General features: G+C 35.0%; 1 protein-coding gene across 2 annotated transcripts in view; it reads left to right on the forward strand.

The window, feature by feature from the left end:
* The window catches only part of LOC110376973 (sodium-independent sulfate anion transporter), a 29782-nt gene that overhangs the window by 8149 nt on the left and 5744 nt on the right, over window positions 1–15889 (forward strand). For both annotated transcript variants that reach the window (XM_049843566.2, XM_049843568.2), the window contains exons 2-8: window positions 4933–5149; window positions 5674–5869; window positions 7497–7636; window positions 8102–8182; window positions 9741–9904; window positions 10778–10935; window positions 13205–13366. In XM_049843566.2, the coding sequence (XP_049699523.2) occupies window positions 4949–5149; window positions 5674–5869; window positions 7497–7636; window positions 8102–8182; window positions 9741–9904; window positions 10778–10935; window positions 13205–13366 (1102 nt within the window). In that variant the 5' untranslated portion in view covers window positions 4933–4948. The remainder of the gene's footprint in view (window positions 1–4932; window positions 5150–5673; window positions 5870–7496; window positions 7637–8101; window positions 8183–9740; window positions 9905–10777; window positions 10936–13204; window positions 13367–15889) is intronic.

The raw sequence follows: 15889 nt of genomic DNA on the forward strand, positions 1-15889 counted from the left end.
TTTTTTTAGTATTTAACTTAAACATATGACAGTTAGATCAACATTTAATCTTTAGACGGCAATTCTACATATCTAAATATTTAATGAATGAAGCATGCTCGAGTAAAATCTGTTGTATACTTAGTGACCGAAATGTACTTAATAATCAACATTATGGGTCATGGTCAAATTGACAGAGGTTTCTTATGGATTTATCATTGGCACGAGGCAAAGTTTAATAACAATCAATATAAAACTTAAAAATTTAATTAAATTACCTCACGATATGAATGCCAAAGTTCCCCAAGATTTGATAAGACTGATCTCTGGGTGATTATTAACATATTGCAAAAAAAACCTTGTTACTTACCTACTGAACTGAATGCTTCTTGCTAAGTATTTACAGGATGTAAAGCCATGTATATCCATAAAGCTAACATTAAAAATGCAAGTGCATAAGTTGCAATCTCCTTATTCCATAGAGGCCCATTTCTTCCGGTTAACTCTTGCAACTTCCACGGAGGAGAAACAACGCATGTTGGTGCTGTTTTGTCTTGTATTCCCACAACAATATGAAGACAGTATTATTTTAATATTATCGCGGAGTGTATAATGCCACTTATTACTTACATGATGGAACGTTCACATGCGGCAGTCGCACAGCTGACTCTAAGGAATGTAATATTAGAGTAGATGGCGCCTGGTATCATGTGTACTTCCCATAGGAATGTTCATTGGATTATCGTTTCTGCGGGCTCTTACCACCTCGCATTCGTCACGTCGTGTCGCGTGTGACGGATTGTACCACACACCGATAGGGCTGTCTTAAGACTCTGTTAGAACTTGAGACTTTCTTACGTTACTATCTCACCAGCAAATAAGTCGTCATTCGCCCCTTGCGTCGATTATTATGACCAACGCTTAATCTTTTTATCAAATCTGATAGCAGACAAGCGTAAGCTTAGCAATCTACGTAGTAAAGCAATCTATTTTTATTGGATGACTCAGTAGATTTAAATAAAATAATTTCTAAATTGCTGATATTTACCGTAATTCCTTAATTAACTTATGTAATCGGCAAACTGAAGTTGGCCAAAGCCATTTTCACAAATTCAATTATTCGCCTAGACATTCAGTGTCTTACAATTAAACTTCAACAAGCACAACACTGAAAATCCGGACGATACAAACACTAAGCCCTCGTTGAATGGAAGCTTAAGGCTAGAGCCCGTAGATATGCCCAAACGCAGACTTCGAGGTCAGAAAAGGCTGGCACAGCCCTACATTTGGCGCACGGGTCGACGGATTGATCGAGGAATTACGTGGCTAACATCCACCAAAATGATTGATAACCGTCTTGGGAAAGGGAATTATTGTTGGATCCCTGATAGGCGTTTAGTGCGATAGTTGATTCCGATGCTCGCACGAGGTCGTTAGAGACCCTAATACAGTGCTATCTCTACAGTCGATGTCTTTGAGGTTCCCGTTTCGATGCATGTATGTATATGCTTGATAAGGATATTATGTGTCTTATCTCTCTCACTACGTTTTACGCAAGTTAGGACTTATTCTTCGTTGAGCACGATAGCATTTCTTGTTCTAATCAAAATATGTGATCTCGCATTATTCAATAGAATCATATAGTATGTTGATAAAAACATTTACGAGGGCAGAATAACTTCTATACGCATAATTGCAGATGACAAACATTCGTTTAGCCATACTATTCACTAATAATACTACAAACTCTTATGTCTTGTACTTTCAGAATGTATTTGCTATCAAATTAAAATTGAAGTAAATAAAAGAAAAATTCGCAGCTCTTAAAAAGCCCCGTTTCCATAAAATATTACTACTCCGGCCACAACTGTGATCTTAGTTTAATTACTGTTTACGATTAGACCACATTCTTTTACTTTTCTCACTATCATGAAACCGAGTTAACAGTTCTGGGTTATAAATTGATAAATTATCATAAATTAACTACACTTGCATTTGGAGTTATTTTTTAGATTTTACATATTCATGAAGAATGAGTCACTGTCTTCTAAAAACGGTTATTTTTAACCAAAACAATTTTCGTTTGGATTTATAGTTTTTAGAGACAAACAAAAAAAAGGAAAATATTATAGGGTGAATAAAATATATTTGAAATGATCGAATCTTCCAAGTTCATCCGTAGAATTTTACTAACAACATTTTATTTGCCAAAATGTGCCAACCGTAGTAACGTATGTTTCGACGTCATCATACAAAAATTGATAAAGTCCTGCTATTGATTGTACGTTATCAGTTCATGGTCAATATCAATATTATCGATTTGTGCTACTACAGAAAATATGTATTGTTTTATATTTAGGTGTCCTTTTTCAATTTGTTAATGTAAGCTAATTTATACGAGCTTTATTGACATCACGTGTAGCATCGTATTTTGCTGAGTTACTAGTTGTTAATCCTAACTAATATTATAAATGTGAAAGTAACTCTGTCTGTCTGTCTGTCTTTCTGTCTGTCTGTCTGTCTTTTCTTCACGCCTAAACTACTGAACCGATTTGTGTGAAATTTGGTACAGACATAGTTTAGAACTTGAGAAAGGACATAGGATAGCTTTTATTACCAAAAAAAAATAAAAAATGAAATTTATTCCGGACATAATAGCGCCATCTATTGGTCAAACCAAAAATCAGTCGGAAGTCACTATTCCACGCGAACGAAGTTGCGGGCAAAAGCTAGTTATAAATATGTTTGTTTAGGACTCTATTACCTATTTCAAATGATTTGTAAGTAATTTAGCACTATCCACAAAATATATTTATGTTGTGGTTGAACTATCTGTGTCTCGAGTACCTATAACGTGGTGTTAAATAATTATGTTTCGCAAAATATAAGTATTACTTTAGATATTTATCAAATTCTAATCTTTCTATAATGAGATAGAAATAGCTAATTCACCGTTACTAAATATAGTTGTTAAATCGATCATAAGGAAGTGATAATTCAAGGCTATTCAATAGATACGCTAATATAACATGTTCATGAATACAAAGCTACGCAGAAAACTCTAAGATTTGGTACCATGTAAATTCAGGTTTGTGTTTTTTCTTTCAACGAACAAAAAGAGCTTCAGTTCCCCAACTCGCCTTGTGATGTAGGCGTATCTTCGCAACGTCATTAAGAAGATTACATGTTTATAGGCTCAATAATGCATTATTACGTATCCGACATCCTGCATTATCTAAAATTGCGTATTACGTAAACAGTATATTACTGAGATAACGTTTCGATCAGGGGCTACATAAAACGACATTGTCAAAGATGTACAACAAACACAAGGGTTAATGGAAATCCTCAATCCAATCTGGCCGAATAATTGGTTAGACCCACCTGCCTGGGAACAAAGCGTAGTAGTGACGTTGTTCAGCGGAGGTTTATTGGCAACCGATGTAACATACCATCGCAAATTAACACAGCCGATCTCAATATTATCGGGGAACATGGCCTTCGCCTTGTGTCCGAACGCACTACACACTAATAGCTAATTTTCCCCTAGCACGTTACCACTCAAGAGGTAAATTGACAGTAATAGATTTGTTCCCTCCCCTTTCTTACGCTTTTGTAGTAAAATAGTTGGGTACTCCACTATTTTGTCAGGCTTTATATTCTTACACTTCCACAAGTACACGAGTACTCACCCAGTCCATATCAATAACATATATTTCAGTCAAACAAGTTGTGAACTTTATCTCTACTACTACTTTTATGTGCAGGGAAGATCTCTACCATTAATTAACCGATTATAAAAAGTTGACTAAGTTTATTAAAATTCGGGCAACGCCGCAGGCAATATCCACCAAATAACAATACGTACATTTGATTCAGGGCAAAATTACCAATCTTTTCATTATCTCTAAAACAAAGCAAAATAGTAATCCCAGTGATCTCTCCCAACAATAAGCAGTATTTGTTATTTCAACAATAATAACCAGAGCTTCGATTGTGGTGGCCCTTCCATACGCAGGAACTTTATTCGGTCCTTTGTTTTTCGTCGGCCATGTTTAGTGGCCAGCCTTTATTAGGGAATTGGAAGTGTGCGACACAAAGGGTCTTAAATTAAATCAACTACCCCAATATTCCCTGCAGGAGTGCTTTATAGGCTTGGGGAGTGTAGGGCATTGTGGTCGCCGCCTTATCGACTCCATATTGACTAAGTCTAGGTTGACAATGTAGAATAAAATTTGAAAAGGATTTTACGACTCATTTATACGAAATATTTACGCTTTCCTATCACAACAGTTGTGTCTGGGTGAATTAGCTTGAATCCGTATTTTTCAAATGTGTTCAGTTCCATTTCTCCGTTAATACAACGTTGCTAGCAAAATATAGACGGCGGCGTCTCGAAGTTTGTCTCGCGTTTTATTGTTCTATCATGTTTCGCGTAAGCTACCGTGAACCTCCACCATAAACGGTTTATTAAACTTTTGTATCGTAAGTCAAAGACAAATATTTACGATGTTTTCCTAAACTTTTGTCACTTATTACAGACTTTCATTAATGATTCTCGCATTATTGTCATTATTTGCCGGAAAAAACACCTACCATCTGGTATTCGGTGTGATTATAAATAAATGTTTCTTGTCGAAATTGACCCGAAAAGACAAGAAATCACTTGAAACTAATTAGGTTAAAATCCGTAGGTATACCTATGACATCATGCTACAGCAGCGGGGGCATTTCTTTTGTTTCACAGTTATTACGAAATATTCTAATACATAAGGTCAGTCATTGACCTTTCCGGTATTTTTAGCGTATTACTTGTGCCATTGATATCATCTACGTCATCATCCACATTTTAATCATATTAGTGGTTTTACCATGTTTAAAAGTGGCATATGTCATTAAATTGCCTACTTTTATGTTTTCTTTGTTTCAATTTATTTTTCTTTTTGTCATCAGGTGGTTCAACAGTAAAATGTCATCGCCGTCCAAGCTTCGGTCCAAAAGACAAACTCGATGCAAACGTCTGTTACATAAACGACTGCCAATTACAAAATGGCTTCCAGAGTACAATTCAGAGAAGGCTCTCGCAGATTTAATTGCGGGCATCACAGTGGGTCTTACGGTTATACCACAGGCTCTGGCATATGCCACACTAGCTGGGTTAAGTCCACAGGTAAAGTAACATTCATTGTTTCCATATACGAGTACATAATAAAGTAAAATATCAACCTGGTATATTTAAATAAAAATAAAATTGCCACCAATTTTTTATACAAAATTTTTGACTACATTTCCATCGAAGGCATACCCTATAAAGTATTTTAATCTCAGGCAACATACGACATTCTGTTATCTTTTCCCATACCTGGTACAGGTCAGGTCCCTCGAATATTTTTATCTCAGGAATCTGAATAACGTTTTAATATCGACTGGAAGTCACAGGTAAAAATCGACTTGCTTCAAATATGAGGTTCTGATTGCATTTTGAGGTGCAATAACCGAGATGGAGATGATAAGACTTTTACTTTTACATAGACCTTCGAATGACAGGCCAAAATATTGAAAGTGTTAATTGACTGACTTATTTCTTTTCGGTTCAAAACTTTTGAATATGATTGTAAGGTCCTCATAACCTCACCTTTACATACGTACCTCAAAAGTTTGCGAAATTCCTATTCACACTCGTAATATTTTCAGGACGGTCTCTACTCATCATTCATGGGATGTTTCGTCTACATAGTGTTCGGGTCCTGCAAGGACATTACTTTGGGCCCGACCGCACTGCTGGCTCTCATGACACACCAACAGATACAGGACAGAAACCCTGATTATGCTGTATTACTCTGCTTTCTTTCTGGCGTAGTACAACTTGTGATGGGCATATTACATTTAGGTAAGTCTTGTAAATTCTCAGATTTAACCGCATAAAGAATTGTACCTATGTAACTTGAGTATTCAACGTGAATTATGTTTTGTTTTACTAAAATGTCGTTGAATGGAAGCCTACAGCACTCGCTCGACGGGGTTGCAATCCGACACTACCGCAATTTGTTTTACCAAGTTTTATTGCTTTGACGAGGAATTCTGGCCTGTAGTAGTTTTATTATTTTTCTTTACAATAGATGTAGAAACTTATAGGAGTACCTCGTAGCGACCGCTAAATGAAAACAAGCTGATATGATCTTCTAGTCATTGATGATCTTGGCAAACAAAAGATCATTGTACACGTAAAAGACACGATACTTGCATGGCATAATGTTCTACTGTGTACATAATAATCATATCCTGTACTGACCAAGGCCGGCGCGTAATAAACGCTGGTTACTAAAAGTGAGAGCAAACCTTTATAACTATTCAGTTGAATTGTAAAAAAAACATAATTACCAACATGTCAAAATACCTAGTTTCCAATGCAGTATGGCCTATATTTTGCGGACAATCCCCTGTATTGTTTTGTTTTGTCTATCCTTAAAATAGGTTATTGTATCATTAGAAACGTGTTATTTATCGCTCCAAATGTGTTTTGTGTGAGTCCATATAAAGCCGGCTCAATAATTTTCCCTTTGTTATCTCCAAATTGAAGTTCGCTACCTCTATCCATAGCATTCGCAGTATTAACATTACAATGCGTCCTCAATTATCGTCAGTAGCTAGTTCATAACTGGTGTATACTTTAGTTTGTGAGCTTATCTCGCTATCATTATCCAATTTCCATTCAGTAGCGGGTATGGAGTCTGTTTCATTATTCACTGGCGTTTGCTTAATTTGATCTCTTCTTTCCTAACTGGAGTTTCTACCTTCCTATTAATTGCCTTCCACCAGTTCGTGGAATTGACTTCATTTGTTACTTTGTTATCCAAGTTTCAATAAATTGTGTTGAGGTTATGTTGCGAAGTATGTTTATGATTTTTAACTGATTTATTTTAATTGCAATCAGTTACAAAGCATTTACTACGCACGTGAGGTACTCAATACTTTTAGGTTAATAGGGTGATAAAATTTATTATTGTCCAATTTGCATTTTTAGCGATTATACTATTTTTAGTTAACGCTGAATCACAAATAACTTGTTTAGGTACCGTTTGTAACATAAAATTAATCAATATATTTCTATCAAAAGTACCTTCGTCACAAATTGGCACTATTCCCCTTATCCTTATTGTTTTACCACATAAAACTTGTACAGTCCATTTACATAACAGGCATCACAGCAACAACCTATTTTCCTTACACTGATTATTTTGAGTTTGCTCTTCTTCCTGCCTTGTGCCCAATTTTATTTGGCCACAACGCGATATAAGTAATTTCTTCTTATATGTTTTCTCGTTTTCTGTATGTGTATGAATCTTGTCAATCCATCTATCTTTTCTTCGATCTTCCTCTCCCTTTACAACCACATTCTTTTTAGCATGTGTTTCATCCATTACTTTAAGTTTGTAAATGTAACATGAACTATAACATCTCAATCTATCTATATTTTGCTATTTCTATTTTAACCAAACATTGTATTTATTACGCAGGTGTATTAATAGATTTCATATCGGTACCGGTCACAGTTGGCTTCACTTCAGCTACATCTGTGATTATCGCTGTGTCACAACTCAAAGGCCTTCTAGGACTACAGTTCAAATCTGGCCAATTTTTAGACACCGTACAAAAGGTAAATATGATCTGCTTACTATGCGGAAAAGATTATTACCTATATGTCATCATCCTCCTGCAATTATATTCAAATATACCTGCTCCATAATTTGGCTATGTTCATCTATTTCGCAACCTGTGTCTTACTTGTCCTAATGCATCAGCAATCATGCTCTAAAGTATCATGCAGTATAATGTTTTTTTTTTTTAAAGAGACCAAACTTGAGGGAAATAATACGCACTGGAAAAAATACCAAATTTCATACAAGTCAGTTCATCAATTCTAACACGAAAGCACAAATGTTAATGCTAACGTTAAAAATAAACTTTGATATTAGTTAAGATTATTGAACTCAAACACAGTAAACAAGAATTTTATAGTTTTGTCAGTCACGTGAATAGCGAGTGTCTTGGAGTGAATGTCTTCGGCTTGTTTGATAGCGAAACGTGAATTAATTAATTTTAATATGTATTATTGTTTCAGGTGATAACGAATATACCAAATGCGAGAATTGCTGACAGCTCTTTAGGTATATCGTGTATAGTGATACTTTTAGTAATGCGTGTGAGTATTAATTTCATTTTACTTTATTTTGTCCGTCCTTCGAGGTTTCCACGCTCACTTGAAAGGCTTCAATTTTTTTTTTGTGTGGACTTGGAGCTCAAACTGTTTACTTAAATGAACTTTGAACAGTTAGTAACTGTTCTTTGTATAAACACTTAAACAGCTATACATATTCCGCGGACCTACTTATTTTATTGTCATTGAGGTTTTATTGAGATTGACCAGGCGATCCATTACATGATCATGAAAAACATTTCATGTTTAATTAACATTTTTGATCACGCAAAAGTCTAGTAATTTTCAATAAAACAATAACAATTAAAAACGGATAGCAGTAGCAAAATAACAATTCATTTGTACTATTCACGTGGTGTAATTTAAAACCGGCTCAATGCATTTATTGCGAAACTATATTTGCAGTGTCAACAAAAGTAAAATGTAAAAGCAATAGCTACATATACTATATATAGTAATACCAGGTCATGTTTTATTCTACATTTTGGAAGAGAGGAATCATTTAGATATAATTATCACACAAAACTTAACCCAGGCTAGACGACAAATTATTGTAATGTATGTATTACACTTACTCGTATGTCATCCTTTGATAAATTGGAGGCGTGTCGCCGTTGATATATGTAGCTAATTAATTATAACGTCCCAAACGGCAGAGGCTAAATGTTTATTAAATACCAATTAATTTGATCTGACGCTTATATTTGAAATAGTTAATTTTCATTTAAAACGTCGACGGGTGTTCTCTATCGACGTTTCGCATTTGCATACCTTTGTCAACTTCAATGGCACTTAATTTGATGCCACAGAACTTGGGCTCGTTTCATCAGAGCGCGTGATGTCGATCCACAATTGTTTCTATAACACCGTTTCATATAAAGTTCACGTTTCCGAGATAAACATATGAAGGGTTATTATTGTGTTCATGATAAAATGAAGATATTACAATGCTGTAAGACAATAAGATACATCATAATGGTTGATATTGAATTTTCATGAATAGGTACCTCAGGCGGCGAGGTCCGTGTGTAGCGATTTTTACTAACGTATAATAAGTATCTGCACGTGCTAATATAGTTCAATAGCTCTCTCAATACTTACACAAGTGCGTAGAAATATTCATTATTTTCTTGCATACTTTTTACGTTGTATGGAAAACGCAAGTCATTATGCTAATACGGGCAGAACTTTCGTTAACTTTTCACGGTTTATCATGTTTACGTCTTTTGTTTAAGTTTCGTGCGAATATTGCAGTTGTTCATTGTTTTTAATAATTAACTCTCGGAGTATACACGCTTTGAAAGTGTAAAGAGATATGCATTTTGAGTTGTTTTACTATGTTAAAACGTGTTTTGATACAATGCGTTTTCTGAACTCGAATTACGTACCACGTGCTTGTCTATCGAGTTTTGCATGATATTCTACTTTTAAAACGATCAAGTTTTACTAAGTGAATGCAAAATATTTTTGATATAATAAAGAAGGTATTAAGTTCAGACAGAAAAATACTATTCTTGTATTTATAATATTATTTCCTTTTCAGAAAATGAAAGACATAAATCTGCCTCCGAGTCAGAAAGGCTTAAAGAAAACTCTTTGGTTGCTGTCTACGTCAAGAAACGCTATTGTGGTGATAGGATGCTCTTTAGCAGCGTTCCTCTTTGACAAATATTCCACTCAGCCTTTCAAACTCACAGGGACTGTTAAGTAAGAAATACACAATAAATTTTCTTTTTCACAACTTACCTACGTAGTCAGAAGTAGTAGTATTTCAACTTTTTGTAGAATAGGCAATGACGTTGTATCTTGTATTCTAAGAATAGAATTGTTTGTCTAAACATGTTTGCAAGGCAAAATTTTATAGCTGCTAGAATTAGGGTACCTACAAGAATTGCAAACAACTTAGTCATCGAAATAAAAAAATACATTTAATTTAATATATTTGCATGCAATGTGTCGGCTAATTAATCGCTATGCACACAAAAAACACGTGAGTACAAAAACGAAACAATTGTCTGTTGTACGCAACGCTTCCTTGTTGACTGTTTTGTCCTTCAAATGTGGCCGATATTTGCCAATAAATGTAAGGCCATTCATTTTATATCGATTATTATCGATACCTACAATGATTCATGAAAAAGACCGGTTTATTTGCATAGACTATTGTTGATAAGTCTGAATAAATGCTCTTGAGGAATGCTGTAAACATTATATAGATAGTTATTGTCAATAGACAAAACAAGTTAGAACAATAAGCTGTCAGATTAATGCCAAATAGGATTCTCAATGTTTGTATTACTCAAAACAATACTGGTCTTACTACAATAACTTAAATATGTGTCAAACACTTGTCTAAAAATAGTGTGGCTGCAAAATGGACCTTATTTCAACGTCATAATCTGTCATTTTTTTAGACAAGTGTTAAACTGACATTTAAAAGTTTTTGTGGTAAGATGGTACCGGTTTTATTAGTTGAAACTTATTTAAGGGGTTCTTTCATTGTGCCTAGTAGAATTAAAGCGGTTGTAACCATAGAGGCTGGATCGCTCCAATATTTAACCTGGTTGTAACCTCTTTCAGGGATGGTCTCCCCTCTCTTCGCCTGCCACCATTCTCCACAACCCTGGATGACGGAAGACAAGTCAGCTTCATGGAAATGTGCTCAGATCTCGGCTCTTCCATATTCATAGTTCCTGTTATTGCTGTATTAGGCAATGTGGCTATTGCCAAGGCTTTCGGTAAGTTAGACTTTATGTTGTAGGAATAAGGTTCAAATTACAGCTCCCAAAATACTTTCAAGTTAGTCTACTCTTAAAAAAAATGTTGTCGAGATACCTGATTTGTTTATCTTTGGATTTTATAAATCTGTACTTATTACAAAATAAACTTTCCTTCGGTGAAAACAAGGTCCGTTTCACTATAACAGTCGATAGTCAAAACACAAAATACTTGAGTGCACACACCTAATAAATCGATATTATGTCATTGAATTTCATCAATCGGTGAAGTATCATTCGCTTATCGCAGTCAGTCAAGTGAGACGGTTTAATTAATACAGATAGTACCAATGAAGTACCAAGCAGTTATTAAGTGCATGCATGATAACTTTCGGAAATACTATTCGCTTTACATTAAAATTCTACAGTTTTCAATTTCTACAAATTGAAGTTTTAATCTATGTAATCAGAGAACTTTAAACTGCAAGCAAATTATCGAATCAATTCCCTGCAGATTACCCTATAATTACGCTAATACTACTCAATCAAACCTACACTAATGTTATAAACAAATCGCCTTATTTCCCCTTTGGTAACAAAACATAAAACATCATTGTTCAACGTCGGAAGTAACATTATCATAAAATAAATTATGTTCTGACCATGGAAAACAAAATGTCTAGCAGAGATTTCATTACGCAAAATCTCCTTAGAAAGTAGCGGACCAAAATGCGGGCGTCCGGGGAACGAGGAACGGTACCAGCCCCGCCCTTAAACGCCTTCTATAGAAACCGTCCATTCGTTTCAAAACAAAATCGCCAATCAATGAAGACCAATTTTTGACAGATTGGTTTTGATTTGCAAACGAACCTGAACGCATTGTTAGTTCTAGTAACTGATCACGCCTACCGTACGTGGTATTGACCTACAAGAAGGCGCCTGGCCTACCTTCCTTATGGCATCTCCGCTACCTTTTTTTCCTCCGTGGTTGGAACATTCAAAGTTATCACTCAAAGAACTTTATTGAGACCAATCATTTCTTTAGGTATCTGTGTTCTGAAAGTCAGATTAAAGTTATCGCTGGAAACAATCTCTTTTTCATTGAATTTGACTTTTATTCACATGATGAATAGGCTTATGTTCTGGTTTGTCCTTTATATCCTCATTAAGCTACAGTTAACTAAATAAAGATAATAAAAGCCAGAAATAGTTCACACAAGTGTGTGGGCTCGTAGATCAAAGAACTTTTAATTCCCTTCTACCTTTTTTTGGACATTTAAGCTGTTCCATAAAGTTCTTTTATTATTTTGATTACTCGAACTATGGTGTGCCAACAAATAGTTGGTATCCAATAACGGCCTATTAAAATTCTGCAAGGTTAATATTTAAAAACTTAAACTATACCTATAATCCTTGCAATCACTAAACATCTATTCTAAATGTATTTTATCCAATCAAATAATAATATGAATAGCTGCAAACAACAATTAAATCTCTAAAACAATTATTTTGCATATAAAACAGATTGCATAACGCAGTCGTAACAAGGCTATGAGCATTATGCTGTTAAGGGTGCGTCTACACGGTGCATGTAGCTGGAGCAAGTTAACATGTGCAAGTGACTAGCGCGCACGCAACAGAGGATGCGGTGTATCTTGCTTTAGTATATGCTGGCGTAGCTAGATCCGCCATGTTTTTAAAATGTATATAACCTTCGAATGTGCCTCAATATACGCAAACTCCTTGCACCGTGTAGACGCACCCTAAGTTAACGTCATTCGTCTTGTATATAGGGGAATGTGTTTATATTATGCCACGTGGCCTTAACATTCTCAGTTTCGCATGCATTAATTAGGTCAATGGTGCTCAATCTGTGCAAATTAAACTATGAAAATAAATCTTTATTACTTAGAATAAAACGTTTTATGGTTTTCTAATTTAGCCTTTTATACTCATTCGGTTTTATGTTTTAATATTTATACTAGCAATTGTTAACCGATTATTTTAATATTCATAAAAAAAATCTAAGGCCTAAGCAATCACGCAATAACTTTAAACTAAAAAATGAATAATGGGGACATTGTTCTATTTTTTTTTTTGTTAAAATTATTTAAATTAATAATACTAACAGTTATTATAACAGAAACCACAAATTTTCGCAACGACTACTTGAAAATAGTTCCTATACCATGAATCTATGAACATTTATTTTTAATTGCAACACTGTCTAATTGCCTCACTAAAGTTTTTTTCAATTTCATATTTTTTACGCATTTTTTTTATTTTTCAGCAAGCGGGGAGTCAGTAGATGCTACACAAGAGTTGATAACTCTTTCGTTCTCGAACATATTCGGTTCGTTTGCGGGTGCTATGCCGATCACCGGGTCTTTCTCCCGGAGCGCGGTGAACCACGCCAGTGGAGTCGCCACGCAGTTCGGTAGCATTTATACAGGTTTGTATATGTTTTTTTTTTCACTTTCATTAACATATTATTATTTCTAATTTCATTAGCAGCATTAGGTCAATAAGAATATTTTTTTTATAAACAATATTTTCTGATACGAGCCGAACTGAGATAGCCGACCCCAAATAGGATTGGGATAAGGGCAGGAGGATGATGATTTTCTGATACGAGTTTGAAGAAAAAATAGACAAAAATTGATGGAAATGATAAGATCGCTCATTATAATGTAGGTTATAATCGCTCGTTATAATGTAATCAATTTTAATATATTTTTTTAATTAGTTTTTTTATGGTTTTACGACAAATAGTTATACCTAGTACTATAATGTAGAGAAGATCAAATCATGTCAGGTTAATATCTTCGGATAAATTAAATTCTATTAACATGGACTGTAAAGAACCAAATAAACTATTTTAACATTTATTTAATACACTCTGCCAGGAACTTAATAAGTCATGTCCGAAAAAAACTATTAAAATCACTCACAAATTTAAATTCAGTGAATGGTCTACTAAAGGGATTAGGATAAGCAGGGATGTCCTATATAACTTGTACCACGAAAGGTCATTGACTTCTGATCCAACTTTTCATGACTATGTAAGAAACTACTCGAAGATATTTAAAAGGGTATGTATTTTGGCTAAGTCGAAATCAATTAGTAATAAAATAGCCAAATCAGACAATAAAATTAAAACGGTCTGGAATATTATAAATGTTGAAACCGGCCAAACTAAAATGCGGGATGCTGACCCGCGGTTAGTTATTGATAATGCTTTTATCTCAGATAAGGTAGAGGTTACCAATGCTTTTGACACCTTTTTTTCAAACATTCCCGTAGAGGTTACCAAGTCCCTTAATTCATCTTCAATATTAGCTGAGACGTTACTTCGACAGAACTTCAGTAGAAATATACCTGACTTCCAATTTCAATATGTCTCTGATTACACGATCAAAAGAGCATTCAAGTCCTTAAATCTAAAAAAGACTGAGGACTTATGGGGCTTTTCTGTCACAGTCATTAATTCCATTATTGAGAGTGTTGCCCCAATACTTAGTGAAATTTTTAACCTTTGCATTGACAACGGTATCTTCCCTGACTTGATGAAACTCAGCAAAATTGTTCCTATCTTTAAATCAGGCTGTAAGAAAAACCCTTCCAACTACAGACCTATTTCAATCCTTCCAGCCTTTAGCAAAATCTTCGAAAGGATCATGCTCGATCAGATGTTAAGACATTTTAATTTAAACAACATATTTCATGACCGTCAGTACGGCTTTACAAAGGGTAGGTCTACCACTGACGCAAGTGCAAGATTGATCACCCAAATCTTAAACGCCTGGGAAGATTCGCGGGATGCTGTGGGCATTTTCTGCGACCTTTCTAAGGCGTTCGATTGCGTTAACCACGACACTCTCATTTGTAAGCTGAACCACTACGGAATTCGTGGTAAAGCTCTCGCGCTCGTCCTTTCTTATCTATCAAATAGACAGCAAGTAGTAGACGTAAGTGGCTCAACTTCATCTGGGTCATTAGTAAAAATGGGCGTGCCGCAGGGCTCAATTTTAGGTCCCTTTTTATTCTTAGCTTATATAAATGATCTCCCGTATATGATGTCTGTGATCTCTGATATTATTTTATTTGCTGATGACACTTCCCTTGTCTTCAAAATTAACAGAAAGGAATCTAGTCCTATAGACGTAAACTATAGCTTGGTTACTCTGAGCAAATGGTTTGCCGCGAATAACTTGCTTCTTAATTCTTCCAAAACGAAATGCATTAAATTCTCTTTACCTAATGTAACACCAGTAGGGCTCAATATCGTTCTGGACGATAATAAATTAGATGTTATTAGTCAAACCGTCTTCCTGGGCATCACCATTGACTCTAAATTGCAATGGGGTGCCCACATCTCAGCACTGTCAAAGAGGCTGAGTTCCGCAGCTTATGCAGTCAGAAAAATAAGACAGATTACTGACGTTGCTACTGCTAGGCTCGTGTATTTCGCTTACTTCCATTGTATTATGTCCTATGGTATTTTACTGTGGGGGGCAGCGGCTGACGTAAACTCAATCTTCGTTCTCCAGAAAAGGGCAGTTCGTGCAATTTATGGCCTCGGCCCTCGCGAGTCATTAAGAGAATTATTTAAAGAAATTGATATACTTACACTACCTTTCTTTATATACTAGAAAATATCATGTTCGTACGCAAAAACTTAAATCAATTTAGTGTTAAAAGTGATATACATTCCATTAATACAAGAAACAAGCACAAGCTAGTAGTTCCGAGATTCAGATTAACGAAATCAAATAAATCGTTTTTAGGGAATTGTGTCCGTTTTTACAACAAGCTGCCTAAGTGTGTAACCGATCTCACGGATATAAAATTTAAGAACACTTTAAAATCCACCCTAATTAAAAAAGCTTATTATAAAATTCAAGACTTTGTTGACGATAAAGATATTATATGGCGATAACTCATCTCTCCATGTGTGGCTTCCCTGGCAATTAAA

This window comes from Helicoverpa armigera, chromosome 2, assembly GCF_030705265.1.
Source record: "Helicoverpa armigera isolate CAAS_96S chromosome 2, ASM3070526v1, whole genome shotgun sequence".
Taxonomy (NCBI): Eukaryota; Metazoa; Arthropoda; class Insecta; order Lepidoptera; family Noctuidae; genus Helicoverpa; species Helicoverpa armigera.